General features: G+C 41.8%; 2 protein-coding genes across 4 annotated transcripts in view; both read right to left on the minus strand.

The window, feature by feature from the left end:
• Nucleotides 1–422: 422 nt before the first annotated feature.
• ROPN1L (rhophilin associated tail protein 1 like) lies at nt 423–14,721 on the minus strand. The gene is made up of 6 exons (XM_038770462.1): nt 14,683–14,721; nt 13,659–13,813; nt 8,871–8,994; nt 6,972–7,133; nt 1,508–1,683; nt 423–587 (listed from the first exon to the last, which is right to left on the minus strand). The coding sequence occupies exons 2-6, from the start codon at nt 13,787–13,789 to the stop codon at nt 524–526; spliced, it is 657 nt and encodes a 218-aa protein (XP_038626390.1). The 5' UTR covers nt 13,790–13,813; nt 14,683–14,721; the 3' UTR covers nt 423–523.
• A 6,530-nt stretch (nt 14,722–21,251) lies between these two features.
• The window catches only part of MARCHF6 (membrane associated ring-CH-type finger 6), a 56,245-nt gene continuing 51,229 nt past the window's right edge, over nt 21,252–26,267 (minus strand). For all 3 annotated transcript variants that reach the window (XM_038770201.1, XM_038770202.1, XM_038770200.1), the window contains exons 23-26: nt 25,583–25,672; nt 24,833–24,965; nt 23,022–23,157; nt 21,252–21,651 (exon numbers count right to left, since the gene is read on the minus strand). In XM_038770201.1, the coding sequence (XP_038626129.1) occupies nt 21,561–21,651; nt 23,022–23,157; nt 24,833–24,965; nt 25,583–25,672 (450 nt within the window). In that variant the 3' untranslated portion in view covers nt 21,252–21,560. The remainder of the gene's footprint in view (nt 21,652–23,021; nt 23,158–24,832; nt 24,966–25,582; nt 25,673–26,267) is intronic.

Consider the following 26,267-nt stretch of genomic DNA (forward strand, 5'->3'; position numbering starts at 1 on the left):
CCCCTTTTTCACTGTGAAACTTGATACATGAGCTAAGACAGTTGTACGGCAACCCTTGTGTTTCCTTTACTAACCACGGTTGCGTTACCTTTACCGCTTCTTCAAAAGACCACAGTGAAGCACCTTCATTCCTGCTTTCATATGGTTTTTCGGGTGCGGGCAGCAGAAAGAACATGGAGGCCAGCAGAGTGTCCATTTTTATCACAGCTGTAATCCGCAGTGCAGAAACACTTCTTTGGGAAAGGGATTTCTTTTTCCTTTTCCCCCAAAATCCAGATAGGATCATCACATTTTGGATATAGAATTCTTTAGAGTTCCTTTTTTCTGAAGTGGTAATTCAATTAAATGACATTTAAAAAAAAAAAAGGTCCCAGACGCATCTAGCTTACTAAGTTTCCATGAAAACAAAGAAGTCACAAGAATACTAGTCAAATCAAAGATGTATTTAGTACCTAGCACTTGTAATTTTTTTAAAAAAGGGCTCTCTTCCATACATTTTCTGGAAAATTATTTTCACTCTTCTCTAAACCTTCTTTCTCGAAATGAGGAAATCTGAAACTCCTATCAGGCCATCCTTCTTTAGTGCCCTAAATCATAAAAAAAAATTCATTAGTGATACATTACATGTTTAAGCGACTGATAAAGATGGTACAGCAAGTTATACTCAGCATATGGCCTGTAAATCAACTTGATTTCTTCTAAAACTTGTGTCACCACAATTATGACATTCTTTTCTGGGCCAGAAATAAAAGTTTGGATTTTCAATTAATAGTATATGTTGAACACTGCCTCTGCAGAACACTGTACTAAGAGCTTGAGAGACTACAGCAGACTACGCTCCCCCTGTCCTTAAAGAGCTTGCAATCCAGCTGGTATTTACTTCAAATTTTCCTTTATCCGAAATGCAAAATGTTAAATGCAAATGTCCCACATGGGGCTCACAGTCTTAATCCCCATTTTACGGATGAGGTAACTGAGGCACAGAGAAGTGAACCTAGGTCACACAGCAGACAAGCGGAGGAACCGGGATTAGAACCCAAATCCTTCTTACTCCCAGGCCGTGCTCTATTTACCAGGCCATGTGCTTCTCAATCCCCGCCCTCAAAGACTTCATACTTCAGGAGAATAAACTCATTATTCCCTTTCAGGGATGAGGGCGGATTATGTTTGTCTATCTTTTGTTGGTTTGATCTGATATCCAATGCTTAGGTCTAGGAAATAAGCCTACTGTCATTTATTCTTTAATTTGCATCAGTCCCCTCTTTAGCAGATTAAAAAGTATTTTCAAAAAGAGATTATTTAGTGAAATGAGAGGTTTCTGCAGACAGAATCAATGCACTACTGATAACCATAGTTGTGATTGTATCAATATCTATCTTCCCCACTGGACAGTGAGCTCACCTTGGGCAGGAAACATGGTTACCAACTCTGTTGAACTGTACTCTCCCGAGTGCTTAATACAGTGTTCTGTACAGAGCAAGTGCTCAATAAATACCAGTTTACTCACACTTGTTCCTTAAGAGTATTCAGGAAAGATTCAGTATCAGCTGGACATATTTCTCCATCTAATTGAGCCAGATATTTGTAGATAAAGGCAAAGGTCTCAAATGGAATACGAGCGGGTCCTCCCTCTGGGTCGGTGGTCAAAATTTCACAGGCATGTTTCAGGGCACTGCTTATTGTCTGGTCACACCCCATCCCAAGAGAGAGGGGAAAAACAAACAAACACAAAACCACAGCATTAATCATTCCAGCTCGTAAGATTTCACCATCATTTAACATCTCAGCTAAACACCCATTCGTTTTTATTCATTCTCCATGAACGATTGCCCCAGAATGATGCCTTGGATATTTTTTTGTTAGGTGCTTACTATGTGCCAGGCACTGAACTAAATGCAAGCTTATGAGGTTGGACACAGTCCCTGTCCCACATGGAGCTCAAAGTCTAAGTGAGAGGGAGTAGTGTTAATCTCTATTTTACAGTTGAGGAAACTGAGGCACAGACAAGTTAAGTGATTCACGCAAGGTCACACAGCAAGCAACTGGCAGAGCTGGGATTAGAATCCAGATCCTCTGACACCCAGATTTCCCAATGTTCTTTCCACTAGGCCACGCGGCTTCTCCGCTCTAGTCAGGGACCATGACCGATGTTTTTATCTCGTTTTAACCCAGCACTTAGTACTGTGCCTGCCACTTAGTAAGCACCTAGCAAATATTGCAGCAAACCAAGGCCAATTTCTAAACGATTGCACCATTTCAGCGCAACCAATAAAAAAAAGCAAATGTCAGTCACTAGAATGCCAAGAGTAACTACAATGGAGTAGAGGCTCTAGTACACTGTTTTAATCAAAGTAAATTAAAATCAGTAATTACATTTTTTTCCTCTCATGATACGAGAAGGAACAGGAATCCTTATAAACCGGTTTAGTTTAGCAGGTAGGAAGTTTATCTCAATATTATCCTGAAAATGCCTGTCTATACTGTTCAGATTTGATTTTGTGTCAACCTTTTTGGGTGCACAATAGATAGCATCTTGCTAGCCTACAACTCCCACGACAAATGAAAGTCTTCCAAGAAACCCTGGTTATGCAGATTCTACCGTAAACACTGGTTTGTGATCTGCCCTTCCCAACCCCTCAGATTGACATCATGGTTCCAACCTGCTCATAGAGGCGATAGAAATGTGCCAAATAATGCATCCAAATCGCAATCAAAAACTAAACACCTTTGGAAGACTTTCATTAGGACCAGTGATGTTCTGATAGTGTGTCTTGGAGCGAGAAGATTCGTAAAAGTCGGGCCCGGGCTCAAAAATAATTTGGGGAAGAGGTCCTCAGTGTATCAAATTATACGTTGAACTTCTGAAATGGAACTCAGGGTGAAGCACAAACATGAACTATTTCAAAGCATTAGCACCCCAAACCTGGGGAAAAAATGTTTGAAATCCCTGAGACAGCTAATAAATGGTCCAAGATGGCACTAACAAGCAGGGGACAGGGCATCTGCCCCCCAACTGGATCATTTCTAACCCACCAAGAGGAAGCACAGTTTGATGCTTCCAGGAGAAGCGACTAAGAAATCTTAGCAGAGATTTCCAGGACACTCTGCTAAACTTCTGAGAAAACTGGCACCTTATGAACTTAAACCGACGCTGAACAAGCTAGGTCTGCCAAAGGGAATATTGATGCTGTGGCAGTAGGTGGCAGACAACAATTTAGAATATTGACCTGCAGAAGCAGAGATGGATCAATTTTAAGGAGCTTCCTAAGAGAAAAGTTTAACGGACTAACGATTAACTCTTCAGGAACACTACAACCCATTTCCTATCTCCTCGTCACATCTCCTTTGCCTTTTTTCTTCCAAAAGTCATACAAAAGTCCATGAGGGTAAGGGTTTTTCTTAAACCTTAGTTTTCTTTTTTTTTTAAATGGTATCTGTTAAGCACTTACTACATCCTGGGCACTGTACCAGGTGCTAGGGCAGACACGTGCTTAGTACGGTGCTCTGCACACAGTAAGCGCTCAATAAATACGATTGAATGAATGAAAACAAGCTAATCAGGTTGGACACCGTCTGTGTCCCACATGGGCTCATGGTCTTGGTCTCCATTTTTCAGATCAGATAACCGAGGCACAGAGGATTGAGTTGCCCAAGGTCACACAGCACCCAAGTGGCGGGATTAGAACCTAGGTCCTCTGATTCCCAGGCCTGTGCTTTTTCTACTAGGTCAGGCTGCTTCCCCCATATCTTTGGGTTGCTTTAGTTCCAAAAAAGATCCTGAGACAGATTTTCCCCAGTCATGGAACGGGAAGATAGGCTTGAGTCACTGTATGCAGGCAGAAGAGGCCGTGTGGTGCGATTCATTCAATCATATTTATTGAGCGCTTACTGTGTGCAGAGCACTGTACTAAGCACTTGGGAAGTACACGTTGGCAACATATAGAAACGGTCCCTACCCAACATGTCCTTCAAAAATAACTCCCCCAAATACTCTTAAACACTTAATGTTGAATATAATAAATGGAAAAAGTGCCCATCTGGAACCCAGAGGGTCCGTGTTTGAGTCTCCACTCTGCCACCTTCCTGCTGTGTGATCTTGGGTCAGTCATTAGTACGGTGCTCTGCACACAGTAAGTGCTCAATAAATATGACTGAATGAATGAATGAATTTAACCTCTCAGTACCTCAGTTTCCTCATCCCTAAAATGAGGAGACCTATCTCACAAGGCTGTTGTGGGCACAAAAGAGGTAAAGCAGTGACACCTGCTTACATGTTTTGTTTTGTTGTGTGTCTTCCCCTCCCGTTGTTGGGTAGGGACCATCTCTATATGTTGCCAACTTGTACTTCCCGAGCACATAGTACAGTGCTCTGCACACAGTAAGCGCTCAATAAATACAATTGAATTAATTTCTAGACTGTGAGCCTTCTAGACCGTGAGCCCGTTGTTGGGCAGGGACCGTCTCTATATGTCACCAACTTGTACTTCCCAAGCGCTTAGTACAGTGCTCTGCACACAGTAAGCGCTCAATAAATACAGTTGAATGAATTTCTAGACTGTGAGCCTTCTAGACTGTGAGCCCATCATTGGGTAGGGACCGTCTCTATATGCCTCCAACTTGTACTTCCCAAGTGCTTAGTACAGTGCTCTGCACACAGTAAGCGCTCAATAAATACGATTGAATGAATGAATGAATGAATAATGCTCTGGGAATAAGAGGACTAAATGAAATCAAGGAGGTCATTATTATTGCCAAGGATGATTAAAAGCTGTTATTTGAGGAGGAAGGTTATACACTGATTCACACAAGCATCTGTTATTTTTCCACATAGGGTATATACATAGCCATCCATTCCAGAAAGCTGCTACTTCTGGCAGCATGGTCTAGCCAAGTGTGCAGGTGTGGCTGGAAAGATTGACGCGGGACTCTTCTGCACAGAGCACCCATGAAGACGCATCTGGCTTTTAGACTGTGAGCCCACTGTTGGGTAGGGACTGTCTCTATATGTTGCCAACTTGTACTTCCCAAGCGCTTAGTACAGTGCTCTGCACACAGTAAGCGCTCAATAAATACGATTGATGATGATCTGGCTGCCCCAGTGGACTTGCACAATAAAGGTCCCATTTGCTTTTTGCGAGAAGGCTAAGCCCCGACCGTTCCCAATACAAGGCTGAAAAGCCTGGTCCTCAAATGGAGAATACAGTCCCCGAACAGGCAGGGTGCGGTGGAGCCAGGTTTGTTGAATGTTTCCATTGTTCCTGTGACAATCTTCCTGCTGTCTCCTCTCATGGGCCTTACAGAGGAGCGCTGTGTATAGCCCTGTAGTCACGTTCCTAGGGATGTGTGCATGGCCTAGTGGATAGAGCAAGGGCCTGGGAGTGAGAAGGACCTGGGTTCTAATCCCAGCTCCGCCACTTGTCTGCTGTGTGACCTTGGGAAGTCACTTCACTTCTCTGTGTCTCAGTTACCTCATCTGTAAACTGGGGATTAAGACTGTGAGCCCCATACGGGTCAGGAAATGTGTCCAACCTCACTAGCTTTTATCTACCCCAGCGCTTAGAGTAGTGCTTGACACATAGTAAGTGCTTAACAAACACAATTGACTGACATTATTATGTTATACTGTACTCTCCCAAATGCTCAGGACAGTGCTCTGCATACAGTAAGTGCTCAATAAATACAATTGATTTACTGACTCTGTTCCCTCTGTCACTTCCAGACACTTAGGGAAAAGGAATCCTTGCCAGCTTGTACTTCCCAAGCGCTTAGTACAGTGCTCTGCACACAGTAAGTGCTCAATAAATACGATTGATTGATTGATTGAATCCTTAATCCCTTCTCTCCAGTCTTGTACCACACTGGGCATTGGTAAGAAATTCTACTCAGAATTTGGAAGGGATTTTTTTTCCACAGAGTTTCCCCAAAAATCCACAGAACTATTCGGGTTCCATAAGGACCTACAGGATACTAGATCATGTAGCCCTGGGGGAATCTAACTGGACTAAATACTACTGCAACATCACCTTATTCTTTGAGGTGTAACCTGAATCATAATCCCCAAATCTGTAACGCTAACAGGGAGTGGGAAGACAGCGGGAACAGAAAAACAACAACGAAAAAAAACCCCTTTAAATAGCACTATTACCACTCATCTGCTAAAACCATTCCAAGTCAACTACAGAAAATCAACTCTATCTTTGACATAATGTCTCCATCTAGTGTTGACACTATAAAGTGAATTATTTTTACTTTCCACAATCCAATTTTCTTCTTAGCCTCATTTGCTTCTCAAAATTATGAAGGCTTCAATGAATAGGAAAAATCCTGTATTTTTTCCCTCAAATTCCCAATGACAATCAAGAGTTTCCAGATCAGCAAGACCATATTTCATCATCCTATAAAAATTGAAATGACTCCCGTCCCGTTGATCCTTCCAGGTGCCAAATGCCGGGCAGCTATCTGGACGGTGAGCCCTGGAGATACCTCACTTATCTGTAAAATGGGGATTAAGACTGTGAGCCCCCCGTGGGACAGCCTGATCACCTTGTACCCTCCCCAGCGCTTAGAACAGTGCTTTGCACAGAGTAAGGGCTTAATAAATGTTATTATTATCATTATTATTATTGTTATTATTATTATTATCTCACCTCGAGGAACCCTAATCCTCTTCCTAAGGTCCCTGAATGAAGTCAAGGATTGCCGGGAAGATGCTGCTCTGTTCTATGACTCCTTCCCCCCGCCTCCAGATAACGGGCTAGGTGGAAGTTTGCCAGACTATTGTAGCGCAGGCTAAGTGCCAGGAAAATCACAAGGTAAACAAAGGGACAGTAAAGAAATATTTAGCCAGAGACAACCAGGCTGGACAAACAACAAATGGCTAAAATAAGTTTACTTCCGTTATTCAACTGTGGTCCCTGAATGTTTGATGTGGCTTTCCTGGGATTATAAATAAGCTACCGATAAATACATACCCCACCAAGTGCGCTACATCCGAGTGCTAGAAATTTCATCCACTCTACTTTGGTTTTAAAGTCACCCAGTTGTAGAATGAATCTCAGTTTCTCAATGGGCAAACACAGAACTTTCCATTTCTCCTCCAGTTCTGGTATTTCCACTTCGCCCTTTGAAGAGAGCTTTAAAAATAAACCAAGAAGAATAATGTAGCAGAAATCTCAAAACCGAGTTTACGATGGTCCCACTGATTCCCGAAGGTGTATGGGTAGAAATCTTGGAAAAGCATCCTCTTGGACCTCGCTAGCTTATGTATAGACACATCACTATATTTCGCTCAACATTATCCGCGTGGATAGCTTAGCGAGGCTGGAATAGCGAACGTCGGCGAGTCAGCAGCGGGATGGTTGCTCTCCTCACACTCTCCTGCTGCTTCCACGGCTCCGATTCCAGTGAATAATCATCATCATCATGGTACCTGGTAAGTGCTCACTATGTGCCAAGCACTGTTCTAAGCGTTGGGGTAGATACAAGTTAATCAGGTTGGACACTGTCCCTGTCCCACATGAGGCTCACACTCTGCATCACCATTTTACAGATGAGGACCAGAGACGTGAACAGACTTGCCCAAGGTCATACAGCAGATACGTTGCGGAGCCGGGATTAGAAACCAGGTTCTTCTGACTCCCAGGGTCTAGTTACTAAACTACGCTGTTTTTCCTACTCGCTGGGGGCGGGGGTAAGTGGGAGGGGGAAGTAGAGGCACTTCAGGGTAAACCTTAACTCCGCAGGAGGATTGGGTCTATAAAAGGTGGAAAGTCCCTAGTAATGCAGACTTCCTGGTGACCTGGGGGCCATGAGGCAAATCCCCCAAAATCTCTCCAAATTCCGAGAGAAGCTGGCTCTCTAGAATTTGACCTGCCACTCTCCGAAGCAAAATACCAAACTTCAAAGGACAGACCGAGGTTACTTTGGAAATTTGAGTTCTCCCCAGTGTTTAGGTAATTTGGACATGAGAGAAATGATCATGCATAGTAATAATAATTATGCTAAGCGCTAAAGAGTCAGGCACTGTCTTAAGCACGGGGGTAGATACAAGCTAATCACGGATGCCATGCTTTGATCAGTGTTTAATCTTCTTAAGGAATTTTTTATTTCGATGAAAGAGGTAATCTTAAGGTACGTGCAGCCAAATAGTGTGCATGGGACAAACTTATCAGCAAGTTGAAAAAAATATCTAACTGGGAGACATAATGGCTAGTGGTGCTAACTAACCTCTAACTTCCCGATTAAGCCAGTTTTCCTACAAGTACTGTCAACGTAATTCCGTCCAGTGGGGCGGAAAAATAATAGGCTCTGTTCATTGAGTAAGGGCATCCATGGCGTTGGACACTTGTCCATATTTACTGATTGACCTGTTACCTGCTTGGTTGATGACTGCAACCCAGGATATCTCCTAGGATTTAGTAAAGGTTGGAAAGTGGGGAGGGGTAGATTATGGGAGCACCCTGTCCAATTTCTTGTGAAAACCAGAGGAAAAGCAAAAAAGAACAAAAAGGAAATTAGTTAAACTAAAAGCAATATAAAGACACACCGATAATGATTTTCAATTTGGTGCATATATGTAGAGAATCTAATTTCACATTTTCACAGCTGATTCAGCACAACAGACTAGTCATTTCCAATGCTAAATACATCTAAATTATTAAGGCTAAAATGAAATAGGCTATAATTACTCATGTCAGCCAAAATACTTCAAGTGGTTAAGCCAAGGGAAACTGCGCAGCAATATCTCTGAGTGAAAGGGCGCTGTAATCCGGGCATTAAAATAATTCACTAGGATTATTAGTTATTATTAATTGTGGCTTTGTAGTAGTAGCGGTAGCCACTTACACCTCTTTCGCTATAACAGCGTATACCTGTTTGTGTAACACTTTGAGGAGTCCTGGCGTCAGTCCCGTGTCCGTTTTCTGAGTTGCCACAGGCATTTCCATTCTGTCTTTTACAGGAAGTGCGTATCCTTTGGACAAAGCTGAGAAGTACCTAAAGGTAACCAAAGCTCGTTGGAAAGTTCACAGAGCCAAAAGAGAGTGATTTGCAAATGAGAGTTTTCTAAAGAAAAATGTGCTAGCTACTTAGAGATTGCAAGAAGCTAAATGATCTTAGAAAGGCAATGCCCCTAAAATCCGAGACTGACGGATCTGGTTTTATTTGAAAACAAACCAAATTTCATAGTTGTATATTATCATCTAAGCTATGAAGCTCTTTTCCTAGGACTTCCACTCTTCCTCCATTTTTTCCTGAAACCCAAAGTCTTCTCTGTCCCGGAGAATAGGTAGCACAGCAGTGGGCGGTCAGGAAGAAGTCCCACCTTCCTATGGTACTCTCCCAAACGCTTAGTACAGTGCTCTGCACACAGGAAGCACTCAATCAATACGACAGAATGAATACGGTGGATCACTTTTCACAGTTCATTCATTCAATCGTATTTATTGAGCGCTTACTGTGTGCAGAGCACCGTACTAAGCGCTTGGGAAGTACAAGTTGGCAACATATAGAGACGGTCCCTACCCAACAGCAGGTTCACAGTTCTCTTTCCACCTCATTGTGTCCAGAGAGGATCAGGGAGACACAATGGGCATTTGCTTTATTGTGGCCTTGCTTGCCACTTTTGAGGGCAGCTGGATTTGAATTCTTCAAATAATATAGTACTTGCTAATCACTTACTATGTGCCAAGCGTGGTTCTAAGAGATGGGGTAGATACAAGTAAATTAGGTTGTACACAGTCCCTGTCCCACATTGGGCTCATACTCTTAATCCCCCCATTTTTTACAGATGAGGTAACTGAGGCCCAGAGAAGGTAAGTGACTTGCCCAAAGTCACCCAGCAGACAAGTGGTGGAGCCAGCATTAGAACCCACGACCTTCTGACTGGCAAGTCTGTGCTCTATCCTCTAGACCCAGCTGCTTCTCGTTGCTTCTCATTTAAAATGGGTTCATTTACCAACCTCACAGACTGTAAACTCCTCGAGAGGCAGTGTGTTGTATTTCTCTCTTGTAATTCCTCCTTTAATAAACAACAAGGGCAGTATTCTAGGGAGCTTGATTGTTTACTTCATTATAGAGGTGCAGCTCCATTCCAAGGTGGATCTGTGGTTCAGGGTCAGCTCCAGGATAATAATAATATTAATAATAATAATAGTACTTGTTAAATGCTTACTATGTGCCACGCACTGATCTAAGCATTGGGGTAGATACAAGTTGATCAGGTTGGACACAGTCCCTTTCCCACATAGGGCTCACACTCAATCTACATTTTACATATGAGGTGATTGAGGCCCAAAGAAGGTAACTGAGGCCCAGAGAAGTGAAGTGATTGGCTCTAGGTCACACAGCAGACAAGTGGCAGAGCCGGGGTTAGAAGCCAAGTCCTTCTGACTGCCGAGGCCGTACTCTATCCACTAAGCCATGCTGCTTCTCATTCTACACTCTCCCTAAGGCAGACTTCAACCCTTGCAGCAACCCATCCCAATTGCCTTTGAGTCTTGCCAAAAGGAGGGAGGAGGGAGGAAGGAGAAAATAGGGGTAAATGACCCGAAGGTGGGCACAGGTGGATTCCTAAAGACGTCCTTAGTATGTTCACTGTCTGCCTCCTTGGGAACTCCAGTGTGAGTAATAAAGGACCTAGGCGAGGAATTGTAAATATTTCTCCACAGAGTGCCGGGAGGTTCTTCCTACTAATCTGTTTGTCAGTTGGGAACCGGCCCCAAGTTGGAGAGCAGCAGGGTTGGGAAAAGGTTCAGAACTACAGGTGCTTTCAGGGCCTAAGGGTAACAGCAAGAAGCAAGGACTCGTTTTCTAAGCCTGCAGGAACAGCCGTGGGACTTGTCAGTGGCTGGATCGGGTGAGGTGGAGCTCGAGATGGGCAATGTACCAGGCCATTTGGTTTCATGTGCCACCCTCTGGCATGCCTGCTAGCGTTTCCAACTCCCACCCTCCATAACTGGCCACCCTCCTCCTCTAAAACAACTTAATCTAGCACACTGGAGAGTGAAGCAGCTATGAAACTAATTGGATCATGAACCAAAAGCACTGGATTGTAAACTTCAGGGCTGGATTTGTGCCTCCTTCCGCTAATGAAAAATAACGTGGCTTTAATAGATGACTTCTGGGAGTCAGAAGGACCTGGGTTCTTATCCTGACTCCACCCCATGTCTGTTGTGGGACCTGGGGCAACTCACTTTTAACTTCTCTGGGCCTCAGTTACCTCATCTGTAAAATGAGGATTAAGAGTGTGAGCGCCATGTGGGACAGGGACTGTGTCCAACTTGATTAACTTATATCTACCCCAGTGCTTAGAACAGTGCTTGGAACAAAGAAAGCACTTAACAAGTACCATAATCATTATTATTATCATCATTCAATACCCTTCAAAATGCTTGGTACAGTGCTCTGACAGAGTAAATGCTCCATAACTACAATTGTAAGGCCTTTTATTTCCCATTTGGTCTAATTTTCATGAAATTCTGGGACAAATCTGGACATCTCATACAAGTGGATATTTCTAATTCCTCAATCCAGTTACATAGATGAGCAGGGAAAATGAAGTACAGCTTAGTAGTGGGGGTACAATGTGATATTAGTTAATATGGCTAGGTCCTACTACAAATTCATGAGGCAAATACTTTTTTAAAAAATCACTAGCTTGCAGAAAAAGTCTATCCACAAAGCCGATGAAAGCTTTTTGCCTGTTTTTACCTCCAAATGTGCTTATTTATCGAAATATTATGCGTATCTGTTCTGCATGGCCTTTAAATCCATTAAACAGAACTGATATCTGGTAATACGATGTACAGACCCATGCACGCTTAACGCTCAGTCAGTATTCTCGGCTGCGCAGAAGCAAAGATATTTCAAAAGGTGTGTTTTATCACTTCATCAAATCAAGCCTCGGGTGTATAAAAGGTACGCTGCTTCCCAATGTCATTATCGAATACATCATGCCCTACGGTGATTTACATCGCATTATGATGTTATAAATTCAGCTTTATTCAACCGAAGTTTTAAGGGGAGATTTTGACGGGTATTTTGCACAATATACCTTTTCATCACAAAAAGTAGTTTGGAGTAAGGAGATACAGGGAGAAGCATGAAAGGATTTATAAGTCAAATAACGAATGGATCTGAAAGCTGCCCAGCTGCCTGTAAAGTGCTGTTAATCTCGGCCAGCCTGGGAGAGGTTGGGGTGGAGGGAAGAGAAGAGAAGGGCAGGGTTGTCTTTGATTTTCTGCCACTTGAGAAGTTCTTTTGAGAAGATGTGAGGCATGAGCTCCCATCTAAAGCCCATCTCCAAGAGTCAGGCAGAGTTAAAGGTTTGCTTTTACTTGAAGCCTGAAAATATTCCCGTGAGAAGCTGGCGTCACGGACCACTTGACTCTCACTTATGCTTTTGAAATCAAAGTAAAACTTGAAGAACCGGCTCTTTCTAAATTGCTCTTGATTACATCCAGGAATTCAGGATAAAATTAAAATATCACCTCAATTCATGCCATTAAAGTCTAGGGTACAAAATAGGTTCAAAATAGTATTCATTCAATCGTATTCATTGAGCACTTACTGTGTGCGGAGCACTGTACTAAGAGCTTGGGAAGTACAAGTCGGCAACATATAGAGACAGTCCCTACCCAAAAACGGGCTCACAGTCTAGAATATTATAATACTTAGTCATCCTTGGCACCTAAACACTACTTTACAAAAATAGATTAATTTACAAACATAGTACGTGATACTGTAGTTTCGTTCTTTTTAAGGATGAGAAAACCAAAGTGGGATGCGTGTTTTAACTACATGTTTTAGATAGAATGGGATAGCGGAATCAGGAAACATTCTTCCACCAGGCATTCATCTGGGATACGGCCTGATGCCATGTTGGAAGAAATCTGTGGCGTTAGACCCAGCGTGAGTGTCAGATACAAGTTTTCCTTAACGTGGGACTCTGCGAGAACACAACACCCACATTAAAAGAGAATTGACTGAATCAGTCACTTCTAATTCTGTCAACAGAACATGTTGTGTCCTGTGTACCCACAGCTAAATGGGTGATGTAACACCAGCAGGACTTTTCTCTTTCCTGAGGGAGAGGAATCTCTGGGAGAGCCGGTCGCTGCTCTGATTTTTGCAGTCTCTCGTAGAGCCGTTCTCCCATCCAGACAGCCCTAGTGAAGGACGGGAAGGATCCTTTCTTCAGGATGGCCTCTTCAAGGGACAATTCTACGTAGCGGAACTGGATACTTGGTATTCATGTCCTCACACTTATAAAAGCCGGGTTGCATTGCTTCACCCTCAACATACCTGCCCTTGATGCTAGGACAAAGTGTTAAAAGGAGTCATTAAAAGAGTGGAACATATGATCACTATCTCCCTCTCTCCCCTTTTAGACTGTAAGGTCCTTTTATGCAGGGAACATGCCTACTGATTCTGCTATTTGTTCTCTCTCAAGTGCTTAGTACTGTGCTTGGCACACAGGGTTCAATAAATACCGCGTATTGATTGATTTCTGGAGGATATAGATTCTTGCTACCATATTTTTTCCTTAAATCGCTCGTTAAGCCACACAATTTTAAAGATAATAAAGTGGCTGTCACAGGCCAGACAAAAATACCATTAAACGAAGCCTTATGCTCCGCGTTTTCGTGGTGATGACTTACCCAGCTGACCACTGCAGCACATCCGTTGGTTGAGTCCGAATAGCGGCTTTCGTGAACTGTTTCAGTATATCTGGGAGTTCTGGGGGAATATTTATTTGCTGGGCACAGAACATAGTATCTGGAAGCGGCATGATTCTTGTGAAGTATAAGCAAATCTTGAACGAAAAAGAACGATGTGTTGAGTGATACATATGTGAGATCTGAGCAGCTCGAGTTAAAAAAGTGAGGGCAGTTTAGGAGTTTTAACTGAAGTAAAATATTTCCCTTCTACTCCCAGGTGCATTTTACTGATTGTACAAACTACCTTATGCTTTTTTAATGGTATTTGTTAAGTGCTTACTATGTGCCGGGCGTTGTACTAAGCGCTGGGGTAAATATAAACGAATTCCAGATTAGATGAGCCCCTTCCTTCCTCTCCCACTCCCCATCCCCCCATCTTACCTCCTTCCCTTCCCCACAGCACCTGTATATATGTATATATGTTTGTACATATTACTCTATTTATTTGTTTATTTATTTTACCTGTACATATCTATTCTATTTATTTTATTTTGTTAGTATGTTTGGTTTTGTTCTCTGTCTCCCCCTTTTAGACTGTGAGCCCACTGTTGGGTAGGGACTGTCTCTATATGTTCCCACCTTGTACTTCCCAAGCGCTTAGTACAGTGCTCTGCACACAGTAAGCGCTCAATAAATACAATTGATTGATTGATTGATAATCAGGCTGGGTACAGTCCCCGTCCCACATGGGGCTCACGGCCTTCATCCCCAGTTTTAGAGTTGAGATAGCAGACGGGCAGAGAAGGGAAGTGACTCGGCCAAGGTCACACAGCAGTCACCCAGGTCCTCCCGCTTCCCAGCTATCACTTTCTATTGTGTTGTGTCCAACAGTGTGACCCACTGAGACACACACCACAGTTGTGTCCCCTCCAGCGCTTAGTGCAGTGCCTGGCACATAGTAGGTGCTTCACAGATGCCACCGTTATTATTACCAGAAATTTATAAGACGGGGGGAGGCACTTACCCGGGCCTGGTGCTGATGGGTGCGGGGGGTGCAGGGCCGGGAGGACTGTTGCACGCCGTATCCAGGCAACCGTGACGCGTGGTCCCTCCCGCCCGCCCGCCCCCAGCATCACCTCCCGGATGACGCTGGCTGGAGCAGGCGGAGGGTGGAGGGGAGGGCCAGCAACAGGCAGGGCAACAGAGGCTTTCTAATAATGAGGGTATTTGTTAAAGTTCTTCCTGTGATGATGATGATGGCATTTGTTAAGCGCTTACTGTGTGCAAAGCACTGCTCTAAGCGCTGGGGGGACACAAGGTGATCAGGTTGTCCCACTCCTGTGTGCCAAGCACTGTTCTAAACACTGGGATAGATACAAGGTGATCAGGTTGCCCCCCGTGGGGCTCACAGTCTTCCTCCCCATTTGACAGATTTTAGACTGCGAGCCCACTTTTAGACTGTGAGCCCACTGTTGGGTAGGGACTTTATGTTGCCAACTTGTACTTCCCAAGCGCTTAGTACAGTGCTCTGCACACTAAGCGCTCAATACGATTGAATGGAGTCAGAAGGACCTGGGTTCTTATTCCAACTCCATCAGTTGTATTTTTAAGTGCTTACTATGTGCAGAGCACTGTACTAAGCGCTTGGGAAAATACACTAAGGAGTGACAATCCCTGCCCAAAACGAGCTCACAGTCTAGAGGGGGTGGGAGACCGACATCAATACAAATACTTGTCTGCTGAGTGATCTTGGGCAAGTCACTTCATTTCTCTGTGCTTCAGTTCCCCCATTGGGAAAATGGGGATTAAGACTGTGGGCCCCCCCGTGGGACAGGGACAGTGTCCAACCTGATTAGCTTAGAACAGCGGTCTGCATATAGTAAGCGCCTAACAAATACCATCATTATCATTATTATTATCATCATTATTAGGAGAGATAGCAAGTACAGGGAGCAGCTCAATCAATGGTATACTACTAATTATGGTATCTTAAGTGCTTACTATGTGCCAGGCACTGTCCTGAGAGCTGGGGTTTTTCATTCAATCGTATTTATTGAGCGCTTACTGAGTGCACAGCACCGTACGGAGCGCTTGGAAAGTACAATTCAGCAATAGAGACAATCCCCGTCCACAGCGGGTTTACAGTAAAGTCTCCAAAGATGGACCACCTCTTTCCTTACTAGCTGGGTCTAATGTTTAAGGACTGACCACTGATTCCTTCCCTCTCCTTTTTTGGCAGTATCCTTTGACAAAAACGGGGGGCACAGAAAATGCCTGGCCTAACATCTGTTTAATCTCAGTGATACCTGGCATCCAGGCCCCTAACAAGCTACCCACACTGTGAAATTTGGTACCGAGTGGCAGACTGATGCCTAAATCCTCTCACTGGTCACCAGTGCTTTCCTTTCTTCATGAGGGACTGCCGTCTTCAGACATCTGTCTCTGGGATCTTCAATTCTTCCCCTCCTAAGGTGGGACAGTCCCATCCGGTGAAGCTAAGATAGGCATTACACATTGTATTTATTCAATAACCACTGTGATAACACCAAGCCATTGTAAAGGTAGAGCACTGAGCTTTGTCCACGGTAGTTGACATCTGTGTTTGAGTGCTGTGACAGAAAAAAAAGACTAATCAGGTCAGACACAGGCCCTGTCCCACCAGGGGCTCACAACCTCAGAGGAAATGACATTTTAGAGATTTTTTTTTAAAACAGATGAAGAAAACAAGGTCCAGAGAGGATAAGCAACCTGTGCAAGGGCACAGAGCGGACAAATGGAAAAATTGGGCTTAGAACCTAAATCCCAAACACTTTCCATTAGGCCATGCTGTCTTCACAGGATTGGCCCTTTCCTCTTCCACCGGATCACTGAAGGTGTAGGTCTCCTGAAGGATTTGGTTGAGAACTTCGACCTTTCATGTTGGAAGTACTTGAAAGACCGCATCTTAGAACGCCAGAACCGGCCTGCAACAACTCCATGAGCTAAACCAGATCACTATGATGCTGCAGAATTTGGGTTTTATACAGTATTCCCAGCCTACCTGAGAACAGACCTAAATGCCTACATTCCTCTCTAACACAGTGTTTGAATCAGTTCCTGCCAATGCTAATTACACCTACTTTAAAATTCATGTGCACATCTGTATTTCATGTGTACACATTTCCTCCAACATTTTTAGGACAGGAATTGCAATAGTGTTTTAGGCAAAAAAAAAAAATGACTGCTCAAGTATCATTGATAAGGACACCAGGAACTTTTGGCTTTCGAAAGGTCGAGTCTCTTGTACAGCACAGGGCCTGCAGGAGTTTTTTGAAAGGAAAAGCAAGTAGGATGGGAGAGAGCAGAGGATTCTATTTGCCCCATAGTTTTCATCGGGATACAGAACAGTCTTTTTCACAATAATTCAGGAAAGTTCAATGTAACTGCTTACTTGCATCACATTTCTCCCAGTTTCTCGAAAATGGATCAACACATTTTTGAAGATAGGTCCTATATATGTCTTACGAAACTGAAAGGTGCTGTATTGAATTAGGTGCAAATACCACACTTGATGAGTTTCAGTGTGCTTCCTAACTCTCACCTGAGTGTTCGTGGGCAAAGAACATGTTTTACTTTCCCAAGCCCAGTACAGTGCATTGCACACAGTAGGTGCTCAATAAATACCAATACTACCACCGGTCACTGTCTCTCTGTTTCTCCCATTGTCTTTTAAACTCTGAGGGCACATGCCATGTCTTCTCTTTTTGTTGTATGCTCCCAAGTGTCAAATGGAGTGATCTGCACATAGCACATAGCATTCATTCATTCAATCATATTTACTGACCGCTTACTGTGTGCTGAGCACTGTACTAAGCACTTGCAGGCAATTAATACTTGTTGCCTCATGGTCAAGAATCAGATTAGGTCATTTGGGGGGGCTCTCTTGCCCTCCAACCCCAAGTGTACATCCCCATCTCATTTTCATTTATTACTACACACCAACTTTTGTGATATAATTAAAATAATTTACTAAAACAGATTGTGAAACCATTATCTGAGATTGAAAATAGAGAATTGGGGGCAAGGAATTGAGAGATAAAGGGTATGATCACTTGGTCAGAGACACATCCTGGCCAAGGAGCGACAACTGCATGCTCTGTGGCAGTTAGAAGCCAAGAAATTAATTGAGAAAATTAAGAGTTGGTATACAGCAGTTCTAGTAGTGTTGACCCTGGGAGGCTGCAGAATGTCATTGCACTTTGGTAATCCCAGAATTTAGATGATAGCCTCCAATTATCTAGATTATTTTTCTTTGGCTTCATGTCTGAGTCACGGCAATATAAAAATGAAAGTAATACCATATTTGAGACTTTCGTCAAAAAACTTTTAACTACCGTTCTCTAGTCATACACTAAATATTATCTTCGGAAGTCTAGCAAAAATACTACACAAAACTAAAAGGACATGGTCTGAGAAAAAGTTAATAGGAAAAGGTAAAAAAAGTAAATAAGGTTGGTTATTGATAGTTTACCTTGTTTTAAACAGGAACTCCCTTTAATACCTGAACACCTTTTGGGTGCTGTATCCTTCAATAAACAAATACTGGGGAAGCTAGACAGAGAAATTTTCACCTTCTGAACTAAATGACTTGGGTCCATTTTATTTAACACAGTTCAATACTGTATTGTCCTCGATTTCTGGCAGTGGTAGGCAGTGTCAGCAGAAAGCTCACTTGTATCTTCTAACTGGAAATTGGGATTTTACAGAGAGGCAGCGAGCTCCTTATGAGGCCCCCACTACTTGGAGTTTAATATGACACTGTTGATTGAGCTCAACTAGCAAATTCAGTTGTTCCTCAGGTGATTAAAACCAAGTTTTATCCCAAGCTTCCCATAAACCATGTTATATAAGACTCTCCCATGCCCCCTACTCGCCCAGGTAATAAGAAAAGCTTTGTTTCATTTTCAATAAGCTTAATCCCAATTTACAGTACATCCAGATTTGCATTTTTGTTGGAGATCTTCGGCCAGGGAAGAGGACGGGAACATATCTAAGATTGGCCCTCCCCTCTGTTATAAGGGAAAGGAGAAAAAAAAAAAAAACACAACACAATAATCCATCGTATTATTTAACATTTGTATTAAACTTTAAAATAAAAATTTTACATTTACATGTGGACTCAACGTGTCCAATGATACCTCCACTTTTTCTCCAGATGCTTATTACGGGGGAAAAAAAATACTTCTGGAGGTTTTTGGATGCTAGCTATATCAGCAAGTTTCATATTGGCATTGTTCTTAAATACTCCCTCAGAGTGATGTAACAACCATAGAGTTTAATGGCTTAAAAATGCAACCTGTAACAACTACACATTACACACAAATGATGATAAAGTTCAAGGGATAGTCGTCATACAAAGCCAACCCAAATTTTGATTTGCTAATTTTGTGTATAATAGCGGGAAAAAAGAAATAAATCAAAAGGAACTTCGCTTAGTAAATACTTTAAATATTCTTTAGAGACTGGGATCTCAGACAATTTGAACTGTAGGAGACTGCAGTAAAATGAAAACATTACAAAAAAGAGCAGAAATGCTAGCAATATAGGAGTTATAACTGAAGTATTTACCACCAATAAGGACACCACCTTGATGCCACACAAATCTTTACCAGTAAACTCTGTAAATACGAAACCTGCTTCTGAAATTACTGGAAAAGTTAAATATTCAAGGATTAAAAAAAAAAGAGTTTGCATTCAAACCAAAAAGAAATTAAGATTTAAAAGAAACCCAGGCTCTACAGAAAATAGATTTGAATTTGCAAGAATGAACCAAAGGGGAAAAGGTATTTTGGGTGATTTTCCTCTGTGTTGCACTTTTCCACTAACTTTTAAAAGAACAGCAGCAAATTACAAATCTTAATCCAAAATGCCTACACTATAAGGTAAAATTATCAATTAGTGACACCTCAGTGGGGACTGTCCAGACTTCTATTGTTAAATGCCAATGCACATAATGTCGGATTTAATATTAATTTTCAAGTTTATCAAAGAAACATAAAAAATAACGTAACTTTAAGTACTATGCTCCAATTCCATAAGGTAAACGCAGTGTATGTCTCCTCGTCTCCTCCAAAGAACGCTTGCTATATAAATGGCTAAGACTGATTTTTATCAAGTATGCGATTAAACCAAGACAAAGCACTCAAGGATCAAACTATGGTTGAAATTAGGTTTAGCTATTTTTACAGTATTTGCCTCTTCCCGATTTTAAGAAATCTCTTTCTTCTAATGAAAGGGGGCCGTTGTAATAACCCTACGTCCAATGAAAGCCTTTTTTCTACTTTAATAATTAAAAATAATTGCTACTTGGGGAAAAAAACTACCGAAGATAAAGTAGCCATAAATTTGTTCCCTTGGCTTAGTGGCTGTTTGACTATACTCATATTTTGTACAACTGTAGGCTTTACTTTTAGTCTACGGTTTTTAATACTATATGGACTCTTTGTGGTTTGTGAAGATAAATGCTGTACATGCGCTACAGACATTTTCAGGATTTCCAAATTGGTTCTGCCCCTTTCATCAAAGAGGCAAGCTAGGCTCATTTATCATTCCACACAATATTCCACTTACAATAGTCAGATCACTATCCATCCATTTTTCCCTGTAAGATTTCTAATTTGCAGCTTTGGTTATAAGAAAAACTAAATTCACGAGCTTTCAGTTCTGACGTTTCACAGCATGTTCCTAATAAAACACATTTTGTACTCCTGTATAAAAGACCAGCTCAGCTAGCTGGCCTTTGGACAAATTAAATCAATTCTACTAGGAATATTCCCTGCCTCACTTAAATATAAAGCTATGGGTGTTTGGGAAGTTTATTGATTGATAGGCAAAGAAATGCATTTTCTAGTTCCTATCCAGTCACCAGCTAGCCCGAAGGAATAACTTCCCACTACTCCTTTGCAATGTATTTCACTTAAGCTCTTGGCCAAATTTATACTTATCAAAAAATACACAAAACATTAACTTCATTAAGCTTGCGCATTCTTGTGCTCAACGCTGCTGCTTTCTTATTAGGTGCTTTGGGCCAACACTTCAATAAAAAAAAAAAAGCAGCTGACTGGATTAAGACCACATTAACAGTGAATATCCTTATGCTAAGAATAAAAGTTTCCTTAGGTGAAAAGAAGCCAAAATACATGAACTTCCTCGGTGTTGATCTCTAAGGATATTTACTAAATTGTCAAGATTAAAAGGCATTTTCTGACCTAAAGCAGTAGACACTGTACAGATATTACAAAGACACATGAGAAAAATCAGGCAGTAGAAAAATGTACAACAGCTTTGGTGTTATACAAAATAACTTTCGAAAAGTTGGACAGTGAAGCACACAGTTCGTTTTCTTACCACACACACTTCACCGATGATTTCTGCTTGTTCCTTTTCTGCTCTCAGTAAGGCCTCTCCACCCAAGGTCAAGAATTGATAGCTTTATTTAATAAGAAATGTTTGAATACCATTAAACAAGCTCCAATTTTCATTAAAAAAAATCTTGCCCCTTTGCGCTTGTTTCGTGGCACGTTGTTTCTTATCAATAGAACAGCAGGTCCAAAATAAAGTGACAACTAGATTTAATAAATTAATATACATTGTTTGAAGATGTACAGTCCACATTCTTTTTAATCCAAGGTTTTCGGGTATCAGGGTACTTCTATTTACACATATACAAACCTCAGGCAGCAATGGCAACATCAGAAAATGCAGATAGAGCCGGACCTTAACTGCTATCTGAATGCTAAGAACATAAGCCCAGAGATTAAAAATAAAAACATTGCTGAGAGGCTCACTGGGAAAAGTATCCAAAGATGGAAAGAAGAAGTCCACGAAACAGGACATGTAAAGGCAAAGGTCAAGCAGACCATCTTATTCCGGTGAAGACTGTGGAGGTGGAGTTGATGAGCTCTGTTTACCAGATTTCCGTTCATAATTCACAAGCCGTTGCCCCACAAGGTATCTGCGTTTTAAAAAATGCAAAAAAATGTTAGTATCTTGTAAAAAAAAAAACAAGGCAACCTAACATTCACTGAGATTGTCTGAATATTTTTCTCCTTAGACGAGTGGATTTCTTGACTGTATTCTAGGTCTTTTGGTTCCGGAAAACCGCATCGCAGAATAAGAGAGTTTCTCATCGGAAACTGGTACAAGTTTAAGAGACATTGCTTCCCCTAGCTCTCCATTTTCAAATCACTTCCTCCTAATTTAAGTAGGACCACCAATTCACCCATGATTTTGGGTTAGTAACTGGAGAGTGTGAATCTTACAATTATTCCCATTTTGCCCACTTGGCTGCACAGAACTGAAATCCTACTGCTAATGTGTTTTACATACAGAGAGAGTGATAAACTGATAAATGACAGTGGATGGGAGGCGGAGGAAGAGTCTGAATGAGAGAGTGGGTTAGAGACTTCAGAGGAGAACAGGAAGAGGACAGCATCAGTGAAACCAAGGATGGAAAATGTTTCGAGGATAAGGAGGTGTTGAAGGCAGCTGAGAGGGCGAGAAGGATTAGGATGGAGTAGAGGCAATTGGATTTTCATCAATCGTATTTATTGAACGCTTACTATGTGCAGAGCACTGTACTAAGCACTTGATTTTGCCGGAAGGTGGTTACTGGTGATACTTGAGAGGGCAGTTTCCATGGAGTGAATGGGGGGCAGAAGCCAGATTGAAGAGGGTCACGGAGAGATTTGAGAGAGGAAGTGGAGGGAGCGAATGTAGACAACCGGATCAAGGAGCCTGGACAGGAATAGTAGGAGGGAGATGGGATGATGACCGAAGGCAGCCCTGGGGAGGGTTTTCTTAAAACGGGGGATAGATACATGAGCACGTTTCAAAGCAGTAGGGATGAAGCCAATGGAGAGTGAACCACTGAAGATGGCAGTCAGGGAGGGAAGAAGGGATGGGACAAATGCCTGATAAGGTGTCGGTGGCTCAGGTAGATGTTGAGATGAGAGGGGAGATCTCTTCAGACACTACCGGGAAAGATGGGAGAGTCAGAGAAAGGGCAAGAGAGAGGACCTGGAGAGGTGCAGGGGAGATTTTAGGCAGATCGTACTTGATGGTTTCAATTTTATCAATCAAGTATGTGGCCAGGGCATGGGGGAAAGTGATAGGGGGAGGGGGAAGAGGAGATTTGAGAAAGAGTATATAAATATCTGAAATAGCTGGTATGGGCAATTGAGTATGGGAGGTCAAGAGGGATAGGAGAAGTACAGTTGTCAAGTGGAGGAGAGGACAGAATTTGAGATGCATCAGGTCAGGCAAGAGGAGATCACACTTTAGAGGGGAAAAAGTTGTTCTAAAGTTATCCAGTTCTACACTCACTTGTCATTTTTAATATGTTCGTAAAGGCGCTTGAACTGGCGGACCTGGAAAGACAGGATTCCCATCAAAACTACCACCATCAGGAGAAAAGGATAGATTCGGCGCTGCACTAAGTTCTGCATTTCAGCTGTAACCCCTGTGAAAATAAAAATGGCCAGTGTGCTCAGAAAGTTTATACATAGTTCCCTATAAGCAAAATTAAAAACACACTCTTTCCCCTCTTCTAGCCCAACTAAATTCAACCATAGCTTGTGTCCATGGACTAAAAAAAAAAAAGCATACTCCCTCTAGACTGTAAGCTCTTGGTGGGAAGAAAACGTTTCTACCAATTCTGTTATACTATCTTCTCCCAAATGCTTAGTATAGTGCTCTGCATGCAATAAACACTCCACAAATACCACTGACTGCTTTATAATAATCACACACTATTACAGTCTGTTTGATGGAAGACATTTGATTCAGAAAACTTCACTGGAATATTAGTTTTATACCTCATACACAATAACAATTGAAACAATTTGTCCAGAAAAAACAATTGTGACCAGCTTGAAAAAAACTGTTATAGTGCCATGAAATAAATCTCTGAAATGCTATTACAATATTTATCAAAGTCCAAATTTTGTTGTTCACGACTTCATATGGTACAGTTTATATCCTGATGCAGGTGAGTAGTTAGGCAGTGCGTGCCTAGAGCCCTGGAGATTTTTCAACAATGACTAAAACAGCAGTACCAAGTGGAGTTATTCCCTAATGTACAAAACCTTCTCATATGTTATATCATTCACTCATTCATTCAATCGTATTTATTGAGCTCTGTGTACAAGAGCACTGTACTAAGCACTTGGAAAAATATAATGCATTAGAGTTGAGAGACATGATCCCTGCTCACCAGGAGCTTACAGGCCACGGGGGATCTCATTATCCTCATCAAGTAATAATAATAATAATAATGGCATTTGTTAAGCACTTACTATGTGCAAAAACCTGTTCAAAGCACTGGAGCACTGTTCTAAGGTAGGGACGAATGGATATATTAAATATTCTGGGTTTCAATTTTCTTCAATTTAAACCGATAAAAATGACGTCATTAACTGGTCAGTGGGAGAGCTGGGACTAAAATCCAAATATGTTGACTTACAACTTATGACTGACGTGACTGGACCACAGTGCCTTTCCTATTTAATAAAAGGGTTTTAACCAATTCCTCTAGGAAATTACAATTAGCAATATAAATCTGGGCAACTAGGAATGCTGACAGTGCTTCAATCCACTCTGTTTCTAATCCACTATAATGTTATGGAATAAGCAGACTGACACTGAAATACAAAAGTCAACTCTACATCATGTGGGGCAGGGATTGTGTCCAGCCCTATTTGCTTATATCCACCCCAGTGCTCAGTACAGTCCTTGCACATAGTAAGTGCTTAACAAATACCATAATTATTATTATAACTACTACACCACTTTTAAAGAGGCTTAATTTGAACTATTATGTATCTTGCAATGCTTTTTTCTACTTAAGAATGACAATTACAAGTGACAGCGATGTTTTTCTGTCAGTGAAATTTTCATACTACAGCAATATTTTTAATACTAGGTAATAATGGATAATATATTTATCAGAGGTCTTACTTTGCCCTTACTTTCAGTTTTCATTTTGACAAAATTCTGTGAGAAATGACATTCTATGAGGGATGACCTAACTGTAGTAAATGCTACAAGCATCTATGCCTGAACTGAAGATACTGAATTGCCAATTTTTCAGAATTCAAAGTCTAGATGGAGAAAAGAGGGGCACAGACTGTACTCACCTAGTAAAGGTACAATTCCAGATGATATAACGTAAGGTACACAAAGAGAAAGCAAGAGTACAGAGATGACTGGTGCGGCCAGTTTACGAATGATATAATGGAGGTCGATATTACGAATACCATTTGCATAAACCTAAAACAATGACAAAAAGTAATCAGAATAACCACAAGATAAACAAGATTAAATCCATAAGGGTGAAAGAAGTGCCTGCCGTGTACACTGGCACCCAATTCAAGAACGTTTGCAATATGTTTCTGACTTGCACGCCACCCTCTTGGGTGGCATTAAAATCAAACAAAAAAACAAAACCCACTTCAGACTAACACAGAACAACCTACATCCTTAAAGTATTTATTACCTATTTTTCAGGAATAGAATTCTTTAAAATGTGTTAATTTGAAATACTTTCAAACCTAACTACAAAGTAGGTGTCACAATACAAAATAGCACTCATTTCTTTGCAGGCAGTACTCAAACGGGTGACCAATTCATCATCAATCGTATTTATTGAGCGCTTACTATGTGCAGAGCACTGTACTAAGCGCTTGAGCACTGTACTAAGCACTTGAGCACTTATCATTGGCAGAGCCCTTTTTTCTCCCCTCAGCATAGATTTACTGAATTATTTTAAATGAGGGATCAATGTTAGAATTCTTCACTTTATAGCAAAAGTAACAGAGCAAATATTTCACATAATGTCCACGTTCTGTGCATGTGGCAGAACACCAAGAAATTTAATCTGGACTTACTTGTTCAATTACTGTTTTCAACCACCACTGAGGACCCATCAATGTTATGGCTGCAATAATTTTGGCATGCAGGACTCCAAGAGCCCAGTCCTAAAGTTTAAAAAAGAAATGGTTACAGAAATCTTGGATCGGTAACTTCTGCTCACTTGGCATCAAAAGTTCCTTCACGCAATAAGTATTAACTTCAAATCACTTCAACTCACTAGCCACTACATCCTGTCCCCGAGTCGTGAATGTCACCACTCGTTGAATTTCAGGCTTTTCCAACCTTCCTAACTCTGTCCCACCAACTCTAAGGCCATAGTAGATCGCTTCGGTGTTCCTTGCACAGCTTCAGAGTCACAGTCCAACCTAAACGGGCTTCACGGTCCAAGGAAGAGAATGGGCATTTCCACTCTATTTTACAGATGAGGATATTGAGGCCCAGAGAGAGATTATGTGATTCAGTCCATAGTCACACAGCAAGCAAGTGGCCACGACGACAACCCGGGTGTTCTGACTGCAGGCTAATGGTCTTTAGGTTATGCTGGCTTTAACAAGGCCCCGTTAATCCACCACTAAGCACTGAAAATTTGAGGTCTCTAACATACATTCCACTGCCTCAGAAACAGGACAGAGATGCCTCAGAAAGGAGACGTACAACCTTTAGAATGGAGTCTATAATCCAAGAATAAACCAGGTCCAA

The sequence above is a fragment of the Tachyglossus aculeatus genome, chromosome X3 (genome assembly GCF_015852505.1).
Source record: "Tachyglossus aculeatus isolate mTacAcu1 chromosome X3, mTacAcu1.pri, whole genome shotgun sequence".
Classification (NCBI taxonomy): Eukaryota; Metazoa; Chordata; class Mammalia; order Monotremata; family Tachyglossidae; genus Tachyglossus; species Tachyglossus aculeatus.

Excerpts from the sequence above, each read along its gene's own strand:
- ROPN1L (XM_038770462.1), bottom strand. The coding sequence starts at position 13,789 with ATGCCGCTTCCAGATACTATGTTCTGTGCCCAGCAAATAAATATTCCC. Across the intron at positions 8,995-13,658 it reads GTGCTGCAGTGGTCAGCTGG|GTACTTCTCAGCTTTGTCCA; the intron begins GTAAGTCATCAC and ends GGTTACCTTTAG. Across the intron at positions 588-1,507 it reads AATACTCTTAAGGAACAAGT|GGCACTAAAGAAGGATGGCC; the intron begins GTGAGTAAACTG and ends TTTATGATTTAG.